This window comes from Battus philenor, unplaced genomic scaffold, assembly GCF_028537555.1.
Source record: "Battus philenor isolate CCGP_79_NKW_IND1 unplaced genomic scaffold, ilBatPhil1.0.hap1 SCAF_6, whole genome shotgun sequence".
NCBI lineage: Eukaryota > Metazoa > Arthropoda > Insecta > Lepidoptera > Papilionidae > Battus > Battus philenor.
This window is the reverse complement of record NW_027181726.1, coordinates 2,740,975-2,768,197: the sequence shown is the minus strand read 5'-3', so window position 1 is coordinate 2,768,197 and position 27,223 is coordinate 2,740,975. Positions and strand designations below refer to the sequence as shown.

The window sequence follows — 27,223 nt, the reverse complement described above, 5'->3', positions numbered from 1 at the left end:
AAGACACTTGGACTATCCTTCGATCGAGTGATATTACTAGATGGTCGAGTATTTCTTCATAATACATTTTAGAATTCAACAAAAAAATTGTCTTTTTTGTTAATTTTTTTAAAATTAAAGTAGCTTGCTTATATTACTCATCATTACATCAGCTACCTGTCAGTATAAATCCCGTCAAAATCGGGTCAGCTATTTCAGAGATTAGCCGGAAGAAACGGACAGACAAAAAAAACACTTGGCATATGTACCGTATATAAATGTATTCATATTCATGTAACGAGCGCATATTTTAATATTAGAAACAGATACTACAATTACATTTATTTGTGTAGATGTCATTTTAGATGCGAGTAACATATATACCAAAGACCACACAACTAAGGTAAATAAGAACTACGGTGCAAACCAGCAGTGGACTGATATAGTGAAATGATGATGATAAATTAGAATGGGATGGAGGTAGGAGTGAGAGGTAAAAGAACGATATCTCTCTGTTGAAGAATTTAGGCTTGTTAAGAGTGGATAGGTCATTTCTAGAACGGGCTTCTAAAGTAGAATTAGTACAATAATTTAAAATTTGGTTAGGATGGAATGGATAGAGAGGATGGCCGATTAAACCTGGTACGCAGGTCGTCAGCCTCGAGCACCGTACCGAGCTCCTCCCAACTTGATAGACAAGAACCAGGTTAATCTGTGAAATGCTAAAAAGTGACTGTGATCTCTAAATCTGACGAATCTCTAAAAAGATTTTGAAGTAAGATTTTTTTTAATTTTATCGTTGAAGGTTTTTAATCATTTTCTCAAAATAATACAATTTGCGTATACCAGACATTTTCCTCACATATGCTACTTGAATGAAATAAGTTTTACTGAAATTCTAAACATTCAATCAAATTTTAGAAATGTGATTTGATAATTTTTAGCCAAAAACTTACCTGTATATCTTGCCATCGAATGTCTTGTAATGAACTCCTGCCCAGGTCAAACAGCTGCCACCTTTCGGAGTTAGGTCTTGGACGATGACGATCTGATTGGACACGGGGTTATATTTTCCGGAGCCGAAAGTGGTGGACTCCAGCAAATGGATTTCGCTTTCACTGGTCGTGCCGTTTTGAGGTAATTTGATACCGTGTTTACTCTAAATCAAACAAAAATTATTTAATGAAATACTTTAAAAGAAAGGTCTTTGGTAAATTAATAATAATATGAACTCACGCTACTGATAGGTCGGTGGTTGCTAGGCGTGATAACGATGACATCGTCTGCGAAACAATAAAATTAATATTGAAATAATACATGAGAAACATTGATAAACAATCTCGTTCTATGCTTGTAATATCCAGTTTACTTTCTTAAAAATGTAATTAAAACTATACTTTAATACCAATATTACTCACCATTTTAATATTTATTTAATAATTTATATTCACGCTTTATATAACCATTTTAAAATGGCAGACTTTGTATTTTATAGGAAGTCTCTAGTAGTCAATATGAGATAACCAGTAGGCGGAAGTGTCAATATCAGGATAAAAGAAGAAGTGGCATTCTACTACTTCTTTCTTCTTTTTATTTTTAGTCGATAGTCACTCACTGCAAGGCATTAGTCTTCCCCAAAGATCAGTCATTAATCAAACACACACCACACACATACAAACTTCATGCACACTGTCAAATACACTATCCTCTGTTTAGTATTTTCTTCTAATCTTCTCGTAATTTTTTTTTAGTTTAACAAGCTGTGTACTTTGTAATTGGTGTAGTTTATCTATGAATGTTTATATTTTTTATGTACGAACTTTTCCGCTGGGAAGGACCTTGGACTAAATAAATAAATATACTGTTTTTTCAATACAAATTCTATCTAAATCGGTCTATTTATTACTAACTAAAGATATCACTGATGACTGGTATGTAAAAAAAACTCACTAAATGCACAGTGCGGTATGGGTTGCGGCAGGAAGACTCCAGTTGAATATAAGCAGGTGTAGATGCTGGCGGGTGGGGAGCTGAAGCTTGCTTGAGGTGGACAGTGAAGGGAACATGAAAACTGTTCACCGTCTCCGGAACAGTTGTAGCCACCATTGAACGCCAGTTTTCGCATGTCACAAGCACTCGCAGCTAAACGAAGAAAAATCCACAGTTACGCGAGGATGTAAAATTTTCAATTCTTTATTCTCTTACCAGAATCCGTATAAATATCTCTGTGTTATATACATATGACGTGAAATATCCATATATAAGCATTATTGTATTTCGCTCTAAGAGCACTGTATCTAATGTTAGTGAGCATCAAAATATCTCAATTCTGAAATGACGTATCAGTAAATAAAGATATCTGAACTAAAAACCTTCAATTCTTTAAAATATAGGATTATTGGTTAAAGGTGTGAAAGATTTAAAGAGATGAATGTTTGTCTAGTTGTTCAGCAAAAAGTTTTAAACTTTTTTCACATGTTTCCGATCACTATGTATAAAATGATCACTCTGAAATATGTTACATTTATTTATTTCTTCTATTTGAAGACGAAAAATCAATAATTTCTCACTCTACAAAGTGTGCCAGTAGAGATAGTATACAATAAATAAGTTTAATGTGTAACAATCTATAATGTTAAAACAAAATTTCTTGTCATATTATCATTGCACCATCTATTATTTCTGAAACCGTTGGTTTTTGCAAAGGGTGTACAATATTAGTTGAGATCAAATGACCTTAACAAATACATTCACTCCTTTAAAGCTTTTAAACTTATTTATTTAATTTTTTGAAGTATATCATCACTATATCAGCCATTAAGGCCATACGACTCCTACAATGAGCGCCGCAATAACCGGTTTTACTTTTCCCGCATCCAACAACTTCTTGTCGCTTCTTGTCAATCCTTCTACTGCGGTCCCTATACCGCATCTACAGGCTTATGGTCGCAACTCGAGAACCTTTCAGCTCCGTTGGTTGCACGACCGATGTGCCGTACAAAATTCCACTTCAGAAGAATATATCATCGTTCACCTTGGTTCATCTGCATATCTCATTTGTGATTCGATATCGCAGCGTTACTCCGAGCAAAGCCTTCCCTATTGCTCTTTGGCTGACACTGAGCCTTCTAAGGCCCACTGAAAGCTACATCCTCTCTGTTACATATATCATCACCGGTAATATGCTCTGATCGAAGCCCTTCAACTTCAAGAAGTACATAAAGTATATAGATCCTTACAAAAAAGTTATAATAGAGATGCTTCTCACGATACTCACAATATTGGCACTGAGGTCCTCTATACTCAGCAGAGCATTGGCAAGTGTTGAGAGAGAGGCAAACTCCTCCGTTAAGACATGGAGGGTCGCACTCCGGGATGCAGTCGGGGATGGAAGAGAAGTCGGCGCGAGTCGGCTGCCATTCACCGCCAACGCAGCGCATGTTCGCTACCGTAGTACCGTCGATAAATTTGTGACCGTCCATACATGTGATCGTACAAAACCTGAGATCAAACAAAAAAGAAGAAGTTGTAACTTATTTCCTTTCTCTCATTTTTTTTTTTTCATTTTTATTATATTTACTTATTTCATCTACGTTCATTTATTATCTCTTCACTGACTAAATGGTCGATGGTTGAAAATTCAATCGACATTTAGTTCACGCTTTACCGTGTATAAGATTTTTTGGACTCTAACACACGCTTAAATTATGTCCCGTATTTGGCGCGCTAAGAACGAATTATCAGTTTCAGTTTCAGCAAGAAGACAACGAGGAGAGTCACGAGTTCTTTCTAGAGTACTGGAGAAGAATCATAGGAGAGACCATAAAAATAAAAAATAAACTGAAGTACGTAAGACTAGTGAAGATAAATACTTAAATCTGTGATAAATGTAAAGAAAACAGGAAAGTGAAAGTTAAATCATAATGGGATGTAAATATAAGAATAAAATAACTATAGATCACAAAGACAGAGATTTTTGAAAGTGATTACAAAAACCCGATTGAGATTAGATCAGGACACATTTTAAATACTTGCAGCCTTATTTTGAGGTATCATTATAAGGGAACTCGATTCGATTCCCATTTGCATAAGAATGATGAAAATCAGGCTTTTTCATTTTCGTAATTTTCAGCCGTAGGACGCTCACTGCCGGATATAAACCCATAGATTTACAATACGGTCAGTTGAAAGCAGCCAGCATAGAGCTTCTTTCGTCGACCCCAATAAGGTCGTATACTATAAATGATCAAAATTGAAAAACGATGCAACACAAGAAATGATATGATACAACATAACATGTACAATAGATACAAGATATAAGGGATATAATATAGAGATACACAAGTTAGCCAAAATATAATTTAACATCTAATTACGTAGTGCTATTATCGTCTGGATACGTTACAAAATACACATACAAGAGGACCCCTATGGGTCTATGACAACCTGCAAGGGGTCTACGTCAGCGAAAAAAAATTTGGGGTTCCATGAAATGAAAATGGGGGTCCACGATAGTGGACCTCATCACATACACTAATAGTACCTATTTACTTACATCTTATAACGTCAAAACGTATATTTTACATAACAGATACAAAATTTTATGTTGAGTAGTTTTAATTTAAATTCAATTAATAAATGTATAAATTAACATTTGTTTTCACTTTAAGTTTTTAACACTAAACTTCTCTACAGTTAGAAATTTACAGAAAATCAATATCAGGTAAGTAGGGGGTCTACCCAACACGGAAAAACATGGCAAGGGGTCTACGACACAAAAAACTTTGGGGAACTCTGGATTAGAGTATACACTTACTCGGTAGAGCATTTCCTGACAGAGTTCATCGGCAGAGGTGGGAACGCAAGGCAGGGTTTCTTTTCAAATTCGCAGTACTTCCCGTAGAAGTTCGCTGGACAGTTGCAGGTGTTGGTGTCCACGCAGATGCCGTTGTTCTTGCATTCTATCTCGCATTTCGCTAAAAATTTAATATTTATGTTTTAGTTAGACAATACTAAGAATATAACATACGTAATAATATAATATACATAATATTTAAATAATACTGATAATATATGCAGTGGTAGTGCACCGGTAGAAGCCTTGCGATTGTAGGTCGCGAGTTCGTTTCCCGGGATACAATCTTATATAATTAACACTTTTTCCTTTATTTATATGGGATTGCTACTGCTTACAAACGAGTTTCCAGATGATGGGCAACAGTATCCTCTTAGTACCTACCTAGCCTGTCTACCAGGAGTGGTTATTACGGTATAACCCCCGTGAATATTTTTGGAGGAGACCTATACCTTGCAGTGGGCTTCTATGGCCTGAAACGAGGACTGTCTCCGCCATAAATTTATGGTTAAATCTGTGGTATATATTTGCCGATGAAACCTTGGCGGCGGCGTTCATGGGCGATTTAATTCGCCTTAATTATATAGAATAAAATAAATACAAAGTTAAACGATACTTAGGTTAAAAATATTAAATAAATAAATATTAAAAATATAATAATGATGTCATTACTGTTTTAAATCTAAATTAGAAAAATTGTTTGGATTTGTAACGTATCCTGTTGGAATACGTGCGTTCTTTTAAAAGTAAAACAAATTTATAGATACTATCTATTGTTTTAGTATACCTTTACATTAATTAAAAACTTTATTGTTTAATTTGGCATGGCTTTTGTCTATTTGCCACCTTAACATAGACATCCTTATAGTAACATAGTTTCAGACCACTCTCAGGAACTTAGTTTAGGACCGTCACTTCATTTATTTGATCGCATTTACATTAATAATAACAAATGTCAATAGTAACTTTTCTGCTTTCTATTGCTAACAATAATGTATAAAAGCATTTTAGTTGCAACTCTTTGGTCAATAATTAAAAAGTAATAAAATGCTATAAGCAATGTCGAACTGGCTCTTACTTAACTATCCTAAATGAGTTTTTTCCTCCCATATGCTATTGTAGGTCACGTCTTCGATTCCTGTAATGCAAGTGCATATAATTCACACACTGTGCATTAACTATATATAATTTTCACTGCTCACAAAGCAGTTTCCAAAGGATGGACAGTAGAGTCCTTTGTGTACCATAATACAACACAGCGATGGCAAAACCGCCTGCCAAGCATGGCGATTATGGTAATCCCTTTCATAGATATCTTCGGGTGTGGTCTATGTCCTTCAGTGGGCGTCTATGGGCTGAAAAGACTGCGACAATGTTCATCTTGCCATTTAGTACAAAAGAGTAACACGATGTTGCTAGTTATTTAGTCTAAATAATATTTGATAAATGTTTTAATGGATGTCTACAAAAAAAGTCCCATAAGATAATACAATACGAAAGTAACATTAAATAACGATAGTTACGAAAATGTTATTAATAACCTCGACCCACGCGTCGCCATTATCACAACCTGTACACATAATTGTATTTCTGTTGTAATCTCACTCGTTTATCAGTGACATTGAGTATTAAATGGGTCGTATAAATGTGCAAATCGGGATGCGAGCTACCGTTCGGCGAGAGATCTGAACGGGTTTCCGTTGTTTTAGATAAACACACCCACTCACTTCGAAATTGTTTTTAAAGTTTTTAATTTTTTATTTAACATCATATTTAAATTTGGAATTATTAGATAAATAGAAGCGTAGTTAGGAAGTGAACATTTTAGTAATACGCCAGTTTTAATAAAATTTAGTTCGTATATGCTAAGAATTTGAAATTTTACTGGCGCTAACTTCATCTATTTAAATTTTGACATTCCATTCACAGTCCCTAATACAATTCTAATATAAATAAGAAAAGGACTAATATATAGCTACTTTCGCTATATAGCAGTAGTCGTGTAATAAAGTGCACCGCCCGCCAGCAAGGAGTTCCTCCTCCTGAGGATGCCCTGTGGAGGGTTGTAACACGTGTTGAGTAAATTAACAGTGGTAGTTGTGTTTCGCATTGTTTACCGCATGCGCATTTATCAACGGGTTGGCAGGCGGTGCACTTCATTGCACGACTATTGTTACATAGCGGAAGTAGCTATATATTAGTCCTTTTCTTACTTAGGATCGACTTTCGCAAGGTTACGCCTGAATCTATAAGGAATTCTAATATAAATTTATAATAATCAAAACACACTTTTTTGTTAACAATTTAATGTTATATAAGCTAAACATCACTCCTCCTTTTTAGGTGAGCTGATTATAACAGTTTTTCAAGTGAAGAAAAACGACGAAAGCAAATATTTTACAGACATTTTAGTTTTATTTTATACTACAAACTTCTGATAATTACTATTCTACACCGACGTTCTCAATAATAACATACCACGGCTTATTACTAAATGAAAAACAAAGAAATAGTTTGAATATTGGTGCATTAAAACGACTGAAAGAACTTGATATTCAGAAGGAATTTTAGAACCTTCAAAAGTTACTTGGCAAAAACTATTTGCTTTATAACGAAGAAAAAATCATCTTCGGGTTTTAAGAAAGTAGAGACGGCAGGTGACTACGACAGATTAGTTATATCCATGATGATATTGTTAAAATAAGTTGAAAGCCTATTGAAGATGTATTATTAATATTAAGAAATAATTTGCACTTAATAAAGAAGAAAGAAAGAAAGATATTTATATATTTATAGGCATCGATTTGGGTGGTAAAAGTTCTCTATTTTTACAACTCCACCGTGTACAAGAAAAAAAAACAAATTAAATTTTTATTTTGAGATTCGCTAAGTATGAACGATCTTTAGTTTTTGGAACTAGTTTAAAATGCTGCTTACTGGAGCATTTATAGATCGCGCCTATTCAATGAGGCAATTCTTCTACTAACCCATGGATCTAACTAATCTTACGATTATATGGAGCCTAATCTCAGGAGATTCGCGCTGAATTCGCGTTTACCAGGCAGTGTGCACTCATCCGCGCGAATTTAAAGCTCCTGTAGAGTTATTATTCTTCTTCCACTGTCTCATGAGCAATTCGCCCCCTTCTACATGCTGACTTATTAAACTGCCCATTGTCGCCTTACTGACGAGCTGTTCCTAATCTTATTCCAGAAGAGTGTGAACTCCCATAGCAGTCCGAAATTAACTTCCACACCCACGAAATCGGTGTCACAAGCTGAACTGTGGGCCTCCAGAACGGGACTCTCAGGTTCAAGGGTAGAGCCTTGGTTTGGGCCACTTCGTACTACTGTTTCATCGGACTAAGGGGCCGCTGAGCTTTTAGATCACTTTGGCGTACGCTCCATGGTGTGAGTAGACATAAATGGATGTGTGTACTCTAAATAAAAATTTTAGTACGCTATTTTTTGTTGTACGGCTTTATTGTATTTTATTGCAACAAATTTAAAAAAAAAACATGTCATCTATTCTTCACGTCAACCTTTTTGCAGACAGAAAAATTGTATGAATATGATAGGGACTGGTTTCAATATTTTGTACATCTAGAATAAAAAGGTCATCCTATTTGATTCATTTTATTTACTTTTAATTCGTATTAAAATCAACCGGTTACAAACAATGCGATTAAAGGGATTTTAATTCACGTTCTTTTTAACGAAAAACCCAATAAAAACTTCTAATTAATTTACGTTTATTAATAAATCATTCTAAAATAGATATTTTCTGTATTTTTTTTAACATTTAACAGTAGTCTGTCGAGGTAGCTAGTGTAATATGATATAAATATTAATACTCACGGGCATAGGCTTCCCGTGCGATGTTATTGAACTGCTCGTAGCTTGGCCTGCAGAATTTAAAAAAAAATTAAGGGATTAAAAATAAGAAGTATCTATATGCATTCGCCGCTTAATTCAAATTAACGTTAAACTTTAATTTTATCTTTTTCTAACAAAAAAGCTACAACAAGCTCTTTCTCTCTCTTCGTCGCTACAAGTAAAAACCTTATGTGGTAGACGCTGGGCGTTATTTCAAGTCTTTGATGGAGGCACAGGTGTTTCCAAACATAAGGATCTTGTAGTACATTGAGAAGAAATAATGTTGATTTATAAAAAAAAATTATTTCCTTGTATCATAATAACCAGAGTAAGATGTTCTTAATAATTTTTATATTAAAAATATTTGAACAGTTTTATTTTTGTATTCGATATTAATAAAATAGATTCGGTATTAGTAAATTAGTACATCTACTTAACTTAGTAATTTTGCTATCGACATAGTAGTTCATCATACTTACGCTGTTCCAGAAGAAAACCAGGAATTCTTCTCAGCGTAACCAGCCGGGTGCGAGTAACCAGTTTTACTCCAGCGGTGACCGGTTTTAGTGCCGGCGTAACCAGTTTTGGTGCCGGCATAACCAGTTTTGGTGCCGGCATAGCCAGTTTTAGTGCCGGCATAGCCAGTTTTAGTGCCGGCGTAACCAGTATTCCTATTGTATTGGCGTGGAAATCCGTTGGGAAAGTTCATTGCGCCCGGGGGAACGTATGAAGGCGCCTCAACGTCCGATTGCCTGTGACATAAAGATATGACAATAAGAAAACGGAATGAACTATCATATAAAAACAAACAGCTTTCATTCAAAAGGTATATATATTTTTTAATTATAGCATAACATATGACAATATTTGGTATTACCTTGTTTTACTGTTTAAAATAATTTCGTTACTAATTTGAACTAAAAATTGGAGTGCTTACAAAGTACCTTTTAATTATTTTACCCCGATAATTATTTATTTATAATACATATATGTCCAATATAGTACCCAACTGTAGATGCTTGAAGATTATTATCGGATACATTTATTCAAATTAAATCTGCGAAATTATTGTCAACAAAGCTAACATCACTCTCTTGAAAATACTGCTGAGGCTATTGCTGTGATATATCAATATTGCCTCCACCTCCTTTGAGTTAGTCCAGCGGTAGAGCAATGAGATTAGCGACCATAGGTAGCAGGTCGTTTCTCGGGATACAGTCCTCTATAATTCACACTTTGTGCATTCATTATTTGGGATTGCTATTGCTCAAACGAATTTCCTGAGGATGAGCGACAGTGTCCTCTTAGTGCCATAAAACCACATTACGATCGCCTGCCACTCTAGCAATCCTGGCAAGCCTGGCAATTATGGTATATTCCCCATAGATATATTTGCGGGAGACCTAGCCTTGTAGCAAGCGTCTATGGGCCGAAACGAGAGCCGATGAAACCTTGACGGCGGCGTTTATATTCGGCGTAATCCTGCATTCATTTTTATAATACATTGGTTTATTTAATTTCTGCAATTGAATTTTGTTTCTAGTTTTCAACTTGTAATAAGAAATTTTATAAATAAAAATACCGCGGTAGAAGTAGATCTGCAATAATAGGTTCAAGATACAAGTGAGAGAACTATTCATCTAAAAGAGTTAAATATAACAATTAAATTCATTGGAGATAGTTAAATTTTGTATCTGAATAACGGTTGAGTTAAATACCAATTCATTAATATCAAGTCATATGACGTCTACTACTAGACCTAGGCATATCTAGATCATAAGCTTCCTCTATAGATTTCCAATATGACCGGTTGAAAGCTGCCTGCATTCACTACTATCTAGCAACAAACTTAACCCTTAACCTTCTAACTGCCAAGCTGTTTTGGCCATGACTTCCCCAGGTGCCAAATGGAAATAACAAGTGTAGGCTTTCCTTATGTGAAAATTTGGGATCTTTACATTCTATGAATGAATATAACACATTATGTATATCATTATGTACTGAGACCGCCGGCGACCTTCATGGCACTTAAAGGCAACAGAGTACTCGATGTGCCATGAGGTCGCCGGCGGGTCACGTTTTTGTAACACAGAAAACACGATAGGTTTTCAAAGCCAGCTTTGAAATATGAATAAATTGTGAATTCAATATAAAGAAAGGTTTCTATATACATATTTTAATGTAAAAGAGTGAGTCCTGAAAATGAATCGGAACATACAATTTTGAATACAATAGTGTACAGTAAATGCATAGTATTGTACATTTGCAACATAAGGTTTTTTTTAAATAAATAAGTATAAAAAATATTTTATGTATATATATACATATTTGTCTCTGCTGTAGTGTACTTATCTGCAAGCTGTATATTTTTTACAAGTATATATATATCTGTCCACTTAGTGGGCGGACGACGTCTTTCGCTACGTTTGCTATCCTTGGTCTCCTCACTAGAACCTTAAGTTCCAGCTATTCTGCGCACCATATGGCCTGCCTATTGCCACTTCAACTCCAATTACATCCGTTAGGGTATATCAGTTACTATTGTTCGTCTAAGGATCTCCTGATTTCTGATTTTATTGTTTAGAAAAATCTCAAACAAAGTTTCTGCTACGGCGCATACTAGTATATATGTAAGTAAGGGTTACGCGAAATATTTTGGATGAAGAATAGATAAAGTTGAACTAGAACCAAGTCTACAAACTAACACGCTTTGAACAAAGCTTTAGAAAATCACTAACAATAGAGCCTCAGAGTAAGGAGCTGCCAAGTTTCTGTGACGAAAGTCATCACTTGGACCACACATATAAGAAATACTTTATATTGAAATAATTTAGCCATTACTTTAGACAATTTTATGAAAATACATTGTGTTGTAAATACATCGCCTTGCTTGTCTTTACTAAATAAGTTTAATCTTCCACAACGATCCGTTAAATAAAAAAAAAGTTTATATTTTTTGTAACATAAAATTACAATAGGTACACAAACGATTTAATGCAGTTCTATTAAAAATTACTGTGAACAATATACCAAAAACTTAAAAAAAATTATTAATTTGTGACCATCGTATTCATAACAGTATATTGAGGTAAATAAAGACTTGTTTTTGTACGAAATGTTATATTTTGGGCAACGATAACAAATTTTTTGGTTACTTTTTTTGAGCTCTTGACAGCTGAACTCTTGAGGTCTTTGACAAAATTCATAATATGTATGTTCTTTTATCTGGACTTAGACATCTACCCAAATAGAAGCAGTTTACACTGGTTTGAGGAGACAAGGCGCAAATGGTGCTTCATCTAAATCTCTTTTGTAGTTCGAGAGGTTTCTAGGGAGCTTCGGTTTCTGCCGCTGTTATTGTTATGTAACCGTATGGGAAGATTAAAGAGTTCTACGTAAATTCCATGGAGTTACATAGCGAAAGGACCGCGCAAGGGAATCTCAGCTTGATTCCTAATCAAGAGTATCCACAAGAGCTGAACATCGACATGGTCGGCTATTATTGCCTGAGTTACTACCATTTCGATAAGAGCTAGTGCTCGGAAGCGACTATAGAAATCCCAGCAACGATTATATCTAATGCGATCGGGGCTGACGCCTCCTGTCGTTCATGAGCCAACCACGTCATCCAGAAGTTCTTATATTTTTATCCAAGCAAATATAAATTGGTTACAAAAAAACTAATACATCGCTTAAAAGATAAGTTTTTGAATTATAAATATCAGTCACAAAGCTAAAATATGCGATAAAATATGCCTTTAATGAAATAACACAATAAAGTAGTCAAGATTCAGTTCTTTATAATAAAAGAAACGCTTAAAAGGAAAAAGCAAACAAATCTCTCCCATTAAAGACATTGAGATAAGCTATATTTAAATATATTCTGTAAATTTCTCAATCTTATATAATACGTGTTCGTATAGTTAATATAACTTTATTCGCAAATAAAACAGAAAACCTTTAATTTATACATAAAACAAATATATTAGATGTTTAACAAAACTCCTACATGTAAAAGTTCTTTAAAACAAAATTTGGAACGTATTTAAAATAAAACGTTTAATAATCATTAAAAACATAATAGATTTGATTAATTATAGCTGTGATTTTGAAATAAATAAATAATTAAGAATTTACAAACATGTTAAATAAAAAAAATCTAGTTCGTTACAAAAATATCTGTCACATATTTGTAATTAACGATTGTTATAAGTAAATTTAAGAAATATAATTAATGATAGTTATATATTTAATAAGTTACTTACGCCGTTGGCCAGTAAGTGCCATAGCCGGCCCCACAAACGTACACCCCGCACAAAAATATAAACGAACGAAAATACATATTCGATTAATTTCTTGTATCCATTTGTTTATATATATGGAACGTTTGTGAGCTTGTAAATCACAAGCCGCACTGAAACCCAGAGTGTTATGCGGTATTATAAATATAATCTGTTGTTACATAAGTCAGGAAATTCAAACGACTGGATCCTCCCGATAAGTGAAATTTATCTGAGGCAGGATTTGTCCAATAATTATAAATAAATCTAGAATTATTTGTTTCAGCGAAACCTATCGGTATGTTGTTCCAGTTCGTGTTGGAAATAATAAATAGGTTAAAGGAAAATGTGAGAGATAAAAACGATCGTGTCAATAACGAATACAAAACGAATGCGATCGGAGTGGATTAATTAAACATGTATACTATACAACTTATCTGTTTAGATACATGACTGGATAAACAAGGGCAACTGGTCGACAGACACATCGAAGAAAATTGACTTTAAAAGGCTATATATTTAAACTTTCCTTCTCCTTTTCAGGCGGTGGACGCCCACTGCAAGGCTAGAGCCTCATGATGACCAGCATTGCGCTGCACGCATCCAGCGACTTCCCGTCACCCCAAATATATCGTTGAACCACCAAGTTGGGGACCTAACCCACGCCGCGTCTACCGACTCGTAAAAGCCTTATTTTGATTCAACTAACGAATTAATATTGTAAAGAAGACCTATTTTGACTATATTAACGGTCTTGTCCTGCTTTATGAGTGATATGTTCGACGGTATAACATCAGGATACCGTTTGGAGATCGTCACATTAACGAACATAATAGAAACTATAATGCTACCAAAACCGGTGTACCGCTCCTTAAGAATGCGCGGTGAGACGGGGGACATATATATGTGAATGAATATGTGTGTATATATGTGAATATATGTACCTATATATATTTGTATGTATATGGGGCGATTAGAGCGATATTATGATACGCAGAGGACGCTGCTGTCTTCCTCCGGATTTTTTGTATGAGCAATGGGAATAATATACAAATAATACACGAAACGTTATAAGATTGTATCCAGAGAATCGAACCAGCGACCTATGTTCGCGAGTCTCAATCTAGTAATATGCATAGTTCATTATCTATTTTATATTCGTAAAAAAATTTGAAATAATTTAATGTTCTGTATTACGTAAACATTAAATTAGACCAGTGGTTCTCAACCTTTTTTCACCTGCGGCACATTTTTAACTATTCTGAAATCTGGCGGCACATAAAGAAAAAAAACCAACAGAAGTTTTTTTGTTGGCATGACAAACTGAATAAAAAGAACCATAAAAATTGTATTATATGTAAATAATCTAAAAATACAACAAAATGGCCAGTTTTCTTAACGATATAAAATTAAAAGCTAATTAACTAAACTACTTTAATGAGAAATTTGAGCTTGATGTTTTTCGATAATTTCATTTATATTTGGTCGTAAAAATGACAATGCTACTCTCATATCGTCTTCTACATTTAACAACCTTGATCTTTTTTTAGTTTTAATATTGGCTAATGCTGAAAATCCGAATTCGCACAAATAAGATGTGGAAAATTGTAATAGAATATTTAAAGCTTTTCTAGATAAAAGTGGATAGATGCATCTGATTTTTATCCAAAATGTATTAAGTGATTCTTCAGAATGTTTTAAAATTAAATCTCGATTAGTTGAAAGCAAAATAAGCTCTTCTTCTTCATTTAAAGTTAACTCAAATACAGCAGTGTCCGTAATTAGAAATGGGTTACGAACCCAATCAAACTTATTAATATCCAATTCCGGGAAATAATAAACAATTCTCTCCTCTAATGTTGTCAAATGATCAAGAACAATTTGTTTAATAATTTTATACCCGTCTTTAGGAACTGATTCGAACTTTTCTAAATTACCTTCTTGGGCTTTCTTTTTCCATAAAGAAATTTGTCTTTTTAACCCCACCAACTTATCAGTTGAATTTAAAATATTTTCATTTGAACCTTGCATACTTGAATTAATACTGTTAAAAATGACAAAAATATCTGACAAATAAGCAAGTTTCGTTGTCCATGTTAAATCTTCTAATATTTCAACAAATTCAATATTATTATTTTGTTCAAAAAAAGCTTTCATTTCCTTTTTTAATTTTAAAACCCGAGATAAGACTTTTCCTCTGGATAGCCATCTTACTTCAGTATGGAGTAGCAAAGATTCATACTTGGACTCCATTGCTTTACATAGTTCCTTGAATAATCTGTTTTTCAATGGTCTTGATTTTATGTAATTTACCATTTTAACACATTGCTCCAAAACTATCTTTAAATCTGGTGACAGGAACTTTGTTATAAGAGCTTCTCTATGCAAAAAACAATGTGTAACTATTATATTTTGATTCAATTCTTTTACATAAGATACAAATCCTTTAATATGCCCGGTCATTGAGGGTGCACCATCTGTGCAAATTCCAATACAAAAATTCCAAGAGACATTTGTTTTTTCTAGATATGAATTAATTACTTCAAAAATATTTTTCCCGGTTGTAAAATTTGACAGCTCCCGACAACATAAAAATTGATTTATAATATCATCTTCATAGATAAATCTAACAAATGCAATTAACTGAGAATTTCCTGTGATGTCGGTGGTTTCATCTATTTGTATTGCAAAAAAGGAATTTTGAAGATTTTTTGTAGTATTCTGCTCGATATTTTCTGATAGATCTTTTATCCTGCGATGTATAGTGTCATTAGAAAGGGGTATTTTGGAAATTTCAACATCGGCTGATTCACCAATCATCGTTTTGACTATTTTACGGCAAGCAGGTAATATAATTTCTTCTGCTAAATTATGGGGCTTCAATTTTACTGCGATCAATTCCGCGATTTCATAAGAAGCAAACTGAGCTTTTTCGGACACACAAAATTGTTTTTTAAAATTTTTTCCTTGTTTTACTTTTGTTGAAAGATACGTTTTAAAATAGTTCTTATCTTTGGTTGATAAAGAGGGATGATTGGTAACCAAGTGACGAAGAAGTTTGCTAGGAACCATAGCACTATTTGATAATTTTAAATTGCATATAATACATTCTGGGACTACTATGTTATTTTCTAACGATGAGGTGAATCCAAATCTTAAAAAATTGTCGTTATATTTTCTAGGAATTATATACTTTTTTAAAATAGAACTATTTTCACTTAAAACAGAGGAACACTCATTACTTTGGTCGTATATGTCATCATTATTGTTACTTGCATCATCATCATCATTATTCTTTTTTTTCTTTATCCATTTGTCCATTTTTAAGGGGTCTGAAAAAAAAAAAAAAATACTGTCAAAAAAATCGAAGAATATATAAATTTAAATTTATAAATATACAAATTCTGTAACCATTTGTAATTTATGAAAATGAAAAATATAACCCTTATGAAGTTATATAACTTTCACACAAATACAATTTTTAATGCATAAAATCGAATTTTATTTAAATAATTGCTGCCATTGTATTCGTGAAACAATTTAGCAGCAAACCTCGGAATTTTTTTAGATATAAACAGCAAACTTTTTTAATTACAGAAATATTCATCGAATGGAATAAAATCTGAAAAGTCTTAGATATTGTAAATCAAAGAATACGTGCATTGCAAAGTCAATATACCTCCTATTTTTTTATCGAAACTACATGCCAACAAATTAATAAGGATACGAATCAAATACTTTTCTAATTTTACAAAGGGTAGATTAGTATTACAATGGAAAATCATGTAAATTTAAAATATCACACAAACAACATGCTCATTTGGAAAAAGACAAGTGTGGTAGACTTGAGACAATTTTTAATACATAAACATGACTTTATCATAATTAGGGATTAAGAAAAGCGTTTTGTAAATTAAATATAATTAGCTGGTTCAATATATAAATATTTACGTTGAATATTTTTTTTTGTATATGTGTTATATATATTTTAAATTTTTCGCGGCACATTTTTAAAATCTCGCGGCACACAAAAGTGCCGCGGCACATGGGTTGAGAATCACTGAATTAGACAGTAGTGTTTTATACAAACTATTATCCACATTTCATTATCAAAGTGGATTATCTGTGTACATCTGGCAAAGAATGCTGGAAGAGCCCTATTTTATAGAAACTAGAATCTTCAACTTAAAGCTCCTAGAGTTTCAAATGCACCCTTATCTGAGAATAGCCCACAACAAACTCAGACGGGTTTTTTTTGTGGTCAATTTTACAATGTTCTTAACTGCTATGTTAGAGCAATTCATTTCCAAGATCTATTATCACTTAAAAAGTCCTCAACACTGTAATATGATTCTTTATAAAGATTTTATTATATGAAATTCTTAAATTTATTACAAGATAATTTAGTGACCTACGTATAGAGTTTATGCGGTCATTTTAATGAGAATGGTGAATAAGTTCGCTAATACATTTTGTAATGACACCGCATAAATTCTCCAGGAATTGTGGTGATGAGCTAACTAAAAAATATAACACGTCAAGGATGACAAATTAGGACAAGGTCAAAATAAATGAGGTCAAACTTAAAATTCTCAAAGTTTTTTATTTATCAATAATTTCTTAGAAGCTTTGACTTTTTTTAAGAAAAACGTATAAGTAAAATTGTTATAGTTGAGGCTGAGGAAGTGATGACAATGTCGGTAATTAAAAATTATATTTTTTATATTAATTTACCATAGCGAATTAAAAAAGAGTATAATACACTAAAAATATTTAGTCTCGTCTGTTAAACAAAAATAACCATTTATTTATATCATTATTTGTTATATTCAATAAATATGTCTATTTTTAATCTGACACTCAGCAATCTTATATCACTAAAGCTAAGGAAATACATACGTAGTACCTGAACTGCCTAACTTGTCTCAAGTCAATTTCATTTTGAAAATTTATTTTAAAAACATCTAGAAGTTTCCAGAGGTTATAAGTCGAAACGTGAACCAATAGAGTTGTCTGAAATCCGTCGTCATTTCAGTCAATAGACAATTAGCACAAGGCGTAGGCTTTTCACCAAAGATATTTATGGCAGGATATACCATAATCACCATGATTCACTGGTGTGTTTGCGATGGCAATGTGGTGTTATGGCAAAGGACGCTACTGCCCATCATATGAAAACTCGAATGTGAAACTTGTAGTGTCAATCCTATATAATTAATGCACAAATTATGTATTATATAAGATGGTATCCCGAGAATCGAATCCGCGACCTGTGAACACAAGTCTCAGTCCTCTACCGCTAGACTACTTCTAAATTTTGTACATGATCTAAATTTTTAATAAATTTTGTTTTGTACACCTACAATAAATTTAATATGTACTTTATAACAATGGTCTTAATTGTAGATATATATCCAAGGTACAATCTAACATATCCATTATAAAATGTCATGTCGAAACTAACAAAAGAAACAGTTTTTAAATGTTGTAATTATCTTTCTTTGATTAATATTTAGTAAATATTACTACAAATTACAACTGCTGATATTTTTTTGCGACAGGAAGTTTTAGTCAGTAAGTTCAGTGTATTCGCATCACGAAAATATATTTTTTTTCTATTAAATAGCCTGTGTAACACGACAGAGACCTGTAATCTTTTAAATAATTCTTTCATACTATATTTAAAACAACGGATACTAGAAACATGTTATAATAAGACGTTCAGAAAGTACGCGATTCTTTCAGTTAATATGGTTGACAACGATGACAGGTCGACAACGATAACATTTTTCTCAATCCAAATATAACCAATCCGCTGAATTACGGGTTTCTTTATAGATTATGCATTTCGTCTATAGAGAGGAAAAATAACTTACCCTAACATAAGCATAAGAACAAAAAGCTCATGAATAAAGAATAGATTATAATAATTAATATTGCTTTTAAATGGTCTTCGTCGTCATTAAAGAAATCAAGTAGCCTCCATCAGCTTCAATACAGTACATTAAACGTTATCAATAGCAGCACTCTTTCCATAGAAAATTCTTCACTGCCAATCGTATGGATTGCTTCTAGAACACCAAATACGAGTAATCATGGCGTTAAGAACAATTCTTATCCTGTATAACTCAGGAATAAGTGTCGGTCAGTCGTCAGCTCGGATGAAGTCCAGATCTTTTGATTCGAACCAAGATTAGTTGGATCAAGTTTTGTGACCCGCATCGAGTCTGGTCTTGGTTATTAAGCATGGTGTTATTATGGAACCTAACTATAATGGTATCTTGATACACTTATGCCGATATTTTGATACGTTTTTCACAAAAAAGAGGCTCAGTTACGCTTTCATAGCTAATACCTCACCAAACCATCACTAAAATCAGATAAAGCCTTCGTTGTACTCTGTTAACTAATTGAGAAGCTTCTTTAGACCTTTCAGCATAAATACGGTCACATTATTTGATAAAATATTGCTCATTTGTAAAAAACTTCTCATGTTTACAGAATTTTTCCTTGCCGCTTATGTAGTTTTGATTTTACCACCCTATTTTATTTTGAATTATCAGATAAGAAATGATCAGTACGTCTCATATTGGTTGCAAGTCCCAAGTAAACTTTTAAAATATGAAACATGGTTCTAGGAGCTATCTTCATCTCCCGCTATATTTTTTTTTTGCTTTCGGTCGGGATTTCTCGAATTCTTTCCTTTACTGCTTTGAGCGCCTCTAACACTATGCGGAGGGCCAGATCATTTTCTGTAAGTAACAGAGGAGTTTTCATTGCACCTATTAATATATAATTTCGGACCCACTAATGGAAACAAATAGTCAAAAATAAGTCACAACTAATAATTTTAAATTAGTCAATTTAACAAATAGTGTCGAAAATCGAAATAGCAATGCTAAGTTCACGTGATTGCCACTAAACCGATTATCCCAGCAAGGGAAATACCTACGCCTACCCGACTTTATAAAAGCAAGGACGAGATATATCAGACTCGTTTCCACCTAACCACCCACGTAAAAAAGGTCGCTTGCAATCCCCAGGATTTCCCTTCTAACGCCTAAGTCCTTTAAACAAAGAGCATAGAAATAATAAATACTCCTTTTGCTAAATAAAGACATTATTTTAACAGATTATGCAAATTGTTTATTAGTTATTTGACAAGAATTTATAGGAACTGTGGGGATAATTGAGTAATAAAAGGTTTTAGCATTTTATAGCTTTAAAATATTTTTAACGTATTTACATACATCACGTATGTGCCATATTGTAGGCTATACATACTCCTATTACTGTAGAAAATAACTACATAAAAACTAGTTTTGACAGTCCTATTTGCACGTATATACATCAATTTTTTTTAAAAAAGAACCAGATAGAAATCTAAAAATAAGGCCACAGCTACATGGTGCATGCTTCAACATTTCCCAAGCAAGCTTTTCTAATTCGTTTTTTGTGTTGTGTTGCGTTATCATTAGGAAAATATCTTTCCTGTTGATAAATTCTGGCGTTTTTCTCAATTTTTTTGTCTCATCGTCAATAAAATTCTAATTGCTAGTTTTATCCTACGAGCTGCCTTATGAATGCCCTTCTAATGCTTGTACATAAACAGTAACCAGAATAATTCTCAAGAAACATCGACAAGCTATTCGGTTTTCGCTTTAGTGGGTAGAGCTTGGCTGCACTTGATCAGAGTCTTTACCATATATTATAATAAGTTATTAATTTTTATCACCAATGATAAATCATTTTGAAATCAGGTTCGGTTTTGTTACATTAAAAAAACAATCGCATATCAGTAAATGATTCAATAGGTTTTTTTTTCAGCAAGCTCGCTCAAATATTTCTATACTTTTATGGACCGTTTCATGACGAGCCCAGTTCTTATTTAACAGTGACAGTGACAGCTTCATATTTAACATATGTGGAACAAATCCCCGAACTGAAAAAGGTTTATTTATTTTTGTCATAATTGAATCAGTACATTTTTGTATTGTTACACACTTTTTGACTGAAATTAAAATTTCTATGTAAAAATTCATGGGAAAGCGCTTTTCTTTTTATTTTTACATAGTCATCTTTTGTAAACAGCTAACTAAGAGCATATTACTGCTTTTTTTTACATATGAAATACTTTTCCCGACCTTAGAATGTAATAAAAAAAGTTTTTTTTTTAATTTTCAATCAAAATCTCTTTCATTTATTTTGCCAATACTATGGACATACATTCAGAATAAATATGAATAAACATTAGAAAACAGTTATGTGTTTAAATTAAGTATAAATATTATAAGTTCTATTGATTAGAATTGCAACACTTACAATATTTGACGACTTGACATTTATTTATCAGCCGGTCGATTATTTACGCTTTACGCATAGCGAAAAAATAAAAACTACTTAAAATTAGTTAAACTAAACAAGAAACTTATAGTAAATAGATCATAATGAGTGATTTAATGGACGATGATCTAGAGCTTCGTGTAGGCACGCTACAATTATCAACGGACAACGCTCATGCGGATAATCGACGTGATAATGCGTCAGAATCCAACACTTCCAATAGAAACAAAAACCAATTAAATGCAAATCCATCTGTTTTATCGGGAGCTGATTCGCTTTCGTCTTCCACGTCTTCGTTTGCAGGTAGAGGTACTAAAATCCCCCTTTTTTTATTTTTACTAGACAAAAATTATTAACCCTTAAAAAATTATTTATGTAAGTGTATCAAAATTTATTTTCAACTTGAACGCGTTTGTATGATATTTTACTATTGTATGTCGTTACTTTTGTGTGGATCCCAATTTTTTATTTTGGCCAACTCAATATTCTGATAAATAATCACATATTTATATATGTATACTCACTAATTTTTGATGACAAAAACTACTACTCATATTAATAAGTATATAAGTAACATTTGTAAGAAAAGAAAAACAAAATTGACATTTTTTTTGTAGATGCGAGAACTGAAGGCACAATAAATTCGAGGCAACCAAATGAGGAGCCTGAGCGGACTGTGTATCCTCGTTATGATGTGCCTTTCAATAGAGAAAATATTAAAGACTTCTTTACATTCCGCAAAGGTGTAGTTGAGAATGCAATTCAAGATTGCATCACAGCACTACTATTTCCTGAAGATGGAGAGTATTTGGGTTCCTGGTTGTTAACAGAGTTTGTACTTACTTTTTTTATTTTGGATAATGATGTGAACAAAAATACTGTTTGCCAGTTGGCATTCTGGTGTAAAGCATAAAGCATCTTTAGCTTAAACCTTTTTTCTGTACCTAAGCTTTATGGCTCCTTTAAAAACCTTCATTCATATAATGTTTATTTTACTGATTTGGAGAGTAATTAAGTACTTCCTTTAATTTTATAAATACTCATTCCCTCATTTTGTTTTTGAGACAAGTGTATATATACCTTCCTATTTTCACTTAATTACATGACCTACTGCCCTGCAACAAAACCATGTGAAAGTGTGGGTGCTCTCCTCTTCCTAAAGGGAAGCAACTCTGCCGCAAGCAATGTGTCTACATATGTCCATACTGCAAGCAACTCTGAGCCCAGTATATTTGACAGGAAGCAATTGCGTGCATCATTAGTTAAATATTGGGCTACTTAGGTTACCAGTCCACACAGTGACTGAGAGCAGAGGCTCCCATGAGCATACTTTCTCCTGGGCTGTTGCTTGGGCATACTTAAATTTCACATTTTTAATAAAAAACTGTAGGTGCATGTGTCACTTCACCTTTTTATCTTTCTTATTACATGTTAATAAATATTTAACTATTTGACTTTACTGTACCAATTTTTTTCCAGAATTACCCTGTGGGATAATGAAAAGGAAAGAATTGTTCTGCTTACCTCAAGGCTGGTCATGACAATTAAGTATGATTTCATAGCAATGAAACAGTTAGATTTTAAAAAGACATATTTAGACGAATTGGATACCATAGTGATAGGCGAGCTGGTATATCCACCTTCCTCTCTTGTGCCGTAAGTAATTCATATAGCTTGTATTAATAATGTCGATGTTTTAGTTGTTTTCATATTTATTCTATATCAAAAATCAATATATTCTTTTAAACTTTTTTAATTTAAAGACAACATTAGCAACAAAATTTCTTTCTCTATGAACAATCAGCCAGAAAACTTTAATTAAAAAAATTAAACTTTTTGAAATGAACCACTTATCATGATATTACATTTCTTTCAACAATCTAGGTTCAATTAAGATTGAATCTAGTCTTGATCTTTTTAGGGAATACATTCTCACATTAAACAGTTTGTTGTTAAATGATGAGAATTGATTCAAATTTTGTTGTGCATTTTAAAACTAAGCATTTTTTATGCCGCTGCAGTCGTATAAATGGCATCGCAACGGGTGTGACAACTGTTGTCAAAGACTGCGTGATAGATCGTTTCTGCAGACGTTCCAGTGGAAGCGACGGAGAGGCAAAATTGTTCGATCCCAAGTATTTTGAACCTAGGTACTTTGAGTTGCTGTAGATGCATAAATATGTTGTGGCCATGATTCTTCCAGCTTAGCATGTAGTAATTGAAAATAGGTTAGTTAGTTTTTATAAAAAATGTATATATACACTAAGCCATCATATTGTGTGCTTTTTAAATTTCGCTATTTAATTTATAATTTTTCACATTTTATATTAAACTAACGAAATAAGTGTTCATGCAAACCACATGATAGCTTATCTTAAAACTCATTTAAAGCAGCACGCATGGGTTAAAAATAATTATACAGAAGTTATTTTTATGTACATTTATTTAATGATTATCAAAAAACATAGGAGCTTATTACATTATGTTATTTAAAACTTTCTTATCATGCACTGGTTTAAAAATAAGTAATTTGTTGGTATACTGGTTAAATTTAAAAATAATTCAGATTAATAGGGAGCAGTAGTTTAATAGTTAAAAAATGGTTCTTGCCAGCATGGGTTCTGGGTACAAGTACACTTATGTATTATATAACATTGCTTCTAATCACAAATTGAAGGTAAATATCCTCATGGTTACTGGTATTTATTCAAAAAGTGGAAACATTACAAAACCAACAACTTTTTTTTAAAATAAAAGCAATCAAAATGAGACTATGAAATTAGATGAATGTATTTAAGTTGTAGCCTAGAGATTAACTTAAAACTATTAGACTTCTAGCTGACATGTCCGCACTATCAAATATTCTTATAACTTAGCTATCGCATTATATGCTGCTCATGGCGTGATATTATTATGAAAATAATAAAATAATTGATATATTTACAGAGAGCGGAACCTTCGGGGAGTGAGACTTATGTGGAACAAAGGGGAACCTCTTTCACTTAAAACTGCCTGGAATCCATTTAGCCAAGATGTACCTTTCCTGACTTTTGCATCTCATCCCATTTATTGGCATAAAGGTGAGAATTTATAATCAGGAGCTTTTAAGAACTGATGTATATACCAGTGGAGATACAAAAACACCTTTGGAAACTTTATATGACATTTATATATATTATCCTATATATGTATACATATCCAGTGTTGTTGAAATTGATAATATTAACTCGTGGATTTAGACAAATTTTCATATCATCATTACTTGTTGGATATATACTGACCTCTATTAGTGTCATTACTAATAGGTATTGTTTTTTATATTAAACCATATATTTCATAATATTTTCATTCCAACATAGTTTTTGCCAATTACAACTTACAGACCCGGAAAGAACCAAAGAATCTCTTTATCCATCGGAGCAAGAGAGAGGTTAGATCTTTTTTATTATCATCTCTAGTGCTAGATGTTATAGTTTAGTATTTTATTTAGTTAAATAATGGTTTAATCGTCATGATCATTGGTGAGATATACAGATGCAATTTATCTGGAGGTGAAATCAGTGTTGATTATAGAAAACACTATTGTATGTAAGTTCCAAGATGTGAATGGATGGGTGTGATGGATAGTTATAGTTTTTCTATGGCCACCGTTTTTGGGGACCTCTCATTCACCCACTGTCATGGTTCACAGATACTTTTTTGACAAAATTAATTATTTACATATTTTTGTTAATTTCACTATCATCTTTTCTCCGTCTCCATGTCACAAATTCTTTCTTCTTTTATCCATCAAAAACTCTTATATAAGTTTGTGAAGGAATCGTTCTTTTCGTACTTTATCTTTTTCCTTATATCATCACCTCGCTTTCGTCGCCTTCCCTCAGAAATAGTTCATGACAATTTTTATTTATGTTGTTTTGAGTTTCTGTGCTATTTTTAGCTTACTTTACATTTTATTTGGCTATCTAAATTTCTTATATTACTTCTTACTCTTGTATCACAATTTTATCGCTATTTATTACTATTCAATAATAATATCTGTTACTTTCTGTTCCATACTTATTTATTCCTTCTGATGGTTTCTTTTTATACCATAAATATAGTTGTGCGACAATTTTTTTTGTTGAGGCTAGAATTTATTTTTGCTAATATATAAATTACAATGTATAAAATAAAATAGCAATTTTTGTTAAATTATCTCATAGTTTCCTAACCTTAAAATAACTCTAGATAAACATGCATCCTAATATCTAATCCTTGATTATGATGCACTAATTTATGCCGGTTACTAATAAAACCATGATTTTATGTATTGTCTTTTTAACTTTTCAGAGGGTAGTTTAGAAGAAAGAGCAATGTATGATATGGAGACCTTTGCACAAAAGCTGCAAAGGGCTATAGAGTTGATGCAAACGTCCGTTTGCTGCATTCACCATTCTCCAATCGTGATCCAGAGCTACTTGGGCGTCACTTCACTCCTCCATAACAAGATTAGTCTAGGCTTCTTCAAAGTGCGGGGGAAGTTTAGTTTTTAATTCCCACCATATATGGTGTTATTGTATAAATTTTGGAAGATTTTCGCTAGTTTGTCTAAGCAGCGGTGCAATATCATGTTTGAATTTATATTATTAATGTATCAATTATTGAATTAATGAATGTCTATTATATCTTATATTTAGCTTTCTTATTGTGTCACAAAAGCGAAAAACCGCTTAAAGATACATATATTTCAAAGTCAAATACATGCAAATAAAATTGTAAGATATTAGATGTAATTATATTCTCTCTTAACTGAATATTATTAATTAATCATTATTATTTTTAGTACAATGCATTTATTATATCCTTTTCATTTTGTTTTACTCACACATGGCTCTGAAAGTCAGAAAGGTATAAAATAATCAAGAATTGTGAATATATACCTTATATTGTTAAATTGTTGATTGTTGTTGACACATGTTTAGTGCATGAAAGAAATAAAAATAATAATTAATATAAACACAGCAATTGAAATTCATTTTAGATTTTTTTAATTTTTGGCACTTAATGATTATTCAGATAACGAGGTCATTGAGGCTTATTAAAAAAAAAACAAGTATTACAATTATTTATTACATATTTCGAAAACATTATGTTAGGTTATAATTTTAAAAAGTCACAGTAAATATATTGTGAGATTAAAATAAAAAGTAACCATTAGTTATTTATTAATTAAAAAGTAATAAAATTATATGTTAACTATATGACAGGCCAAATCAATTACATGTGATCATAAGTTTGTCAATGAGTTTTAAATTGCAGGTCATTTTTAAAAAATATTTAATTTTGTTTTATGTTTTAAAAATAAAATTGAGAATTAAATAAGATTAATTATTTTAACTAAACAAGAAACTATGTCATGAAGTTTACAGTTATTTGTCTATTAAAAAAATGCGAAATAATGAAGTATAAGAAAGAACAAAGAACATAATTGAAAAATAAAATGAGGAAAAGGATGAATTAAAAAAATAATTTGTTGAAACTAATATTAACTATTTCTTATAAAGTTCTCTTTAAATTTAGCAATTATATTACATCTAATAAGTCGAAGTGACTTAACAGTTGAATAAATATGTTAATATAGCCATATATTAATGAAGAATTTTTTTATAATCATATAAATGATTTAACTCATATCAAGAATATGATTTAAGCTCCCTATCAGTTTTTAATATAGCTATTTAGATGTGTTTAGAATTGTTATTAGCTTAAATTATAACTATATTTATGTATATGTATGTAATGTTGCTGTTGTATACCCATAGTGTTTGTTGTTATATTGTTGTTTTAGATATATTATCAACAGATTTGATATTCGGATGCATGTTTTGCTAAACCTATTTTGACTAAGA

General features: G+C 32.2%; 2 protein-coding genes across 7 annotated transcripts in view; one reads left to right on the top strand and one right to left on the bottom strand.

The window, feature by feature from the left end:
- The window catches only part of Hml (Hemolectin), an 87,520-nt gene extending 74,409 nt beyond the window's left edge, over positions 1–13,111 (bottom strand). The window contains exons 1-8 of the mRNA XM_068773541.1: positions 12,975–13,111; positions 9,189–9,461; positions 8,692–8,738; positions 4,796–4,955; positions 3,257–3,480; positions 1,930–2,121; positions 1,216–1,262; positions 936–1,138 (exon numbers count right to left, since the gene is read on the bottom strand). Coding sequence (XP_068629642.1) covers positions 936–1,138; positions 1,216–1,262; positions 1,930–2,121; positions 3,257–3,480; positions 4,796–4,955; positions 8,692–8,738; positions 9,189–9,461; positions 12,975–13,051 — 1,223 coding nt within the window. The 5' untranslated portion in view covers positions 13,052–13,111. The remainder of the gene's footprint in view (positions 1–935; positions 1,139–1,215; positions 1,263–1,929; positions 2,122–3,256; positions 3,481–4,795; positions 4,956–8,691; positions 8,739–9,188; positions 9,462–12,974) is intronic.
- An 8,242-nt stretch (positions 13,112–21,353) lies between these two features.
- On the top strand, positions 21,354–26,151 carry LOC137930485 (tumor protein p63-regulated gene 1-like protein). Of its 6 annotated transcripts, none has more exons than XM_068773746.1 (7): positions 21,354–21,635; positions 21,950–22,163; positions 22,812–22,988; positions 23,354–23,482; positions 24,279–24,412; positions 24,715–24,762; positions 25,665–26,151. In XM_068773746.1, exons 1-7 carry the CDS (start codon positions 21,437–21,439, stop codon positions 25,865–25,867), a joined length of 1,104 nt encoding a protein of 367 aa, XP_068629847.1. In that variant the 5' UTR covers positions 21,354–21,436; the 3' UTR covers positions 25,868–26,151. The 6 variants fall into 6 exon arrangements, with proteins under 6 accessions (XP_068629847.1, XP_068629848.1, XP_068629846.1 ...); XM_068773747.1 differs by having other exon boundaries at positions 21,354–21,641; positions 23,354–23,455; XM_068773745.1 differs by having other exon boundaries at positions 21,354–21,641.
- Positions 26,152–27,223: the final 1,072 nt, after the last annotated feature.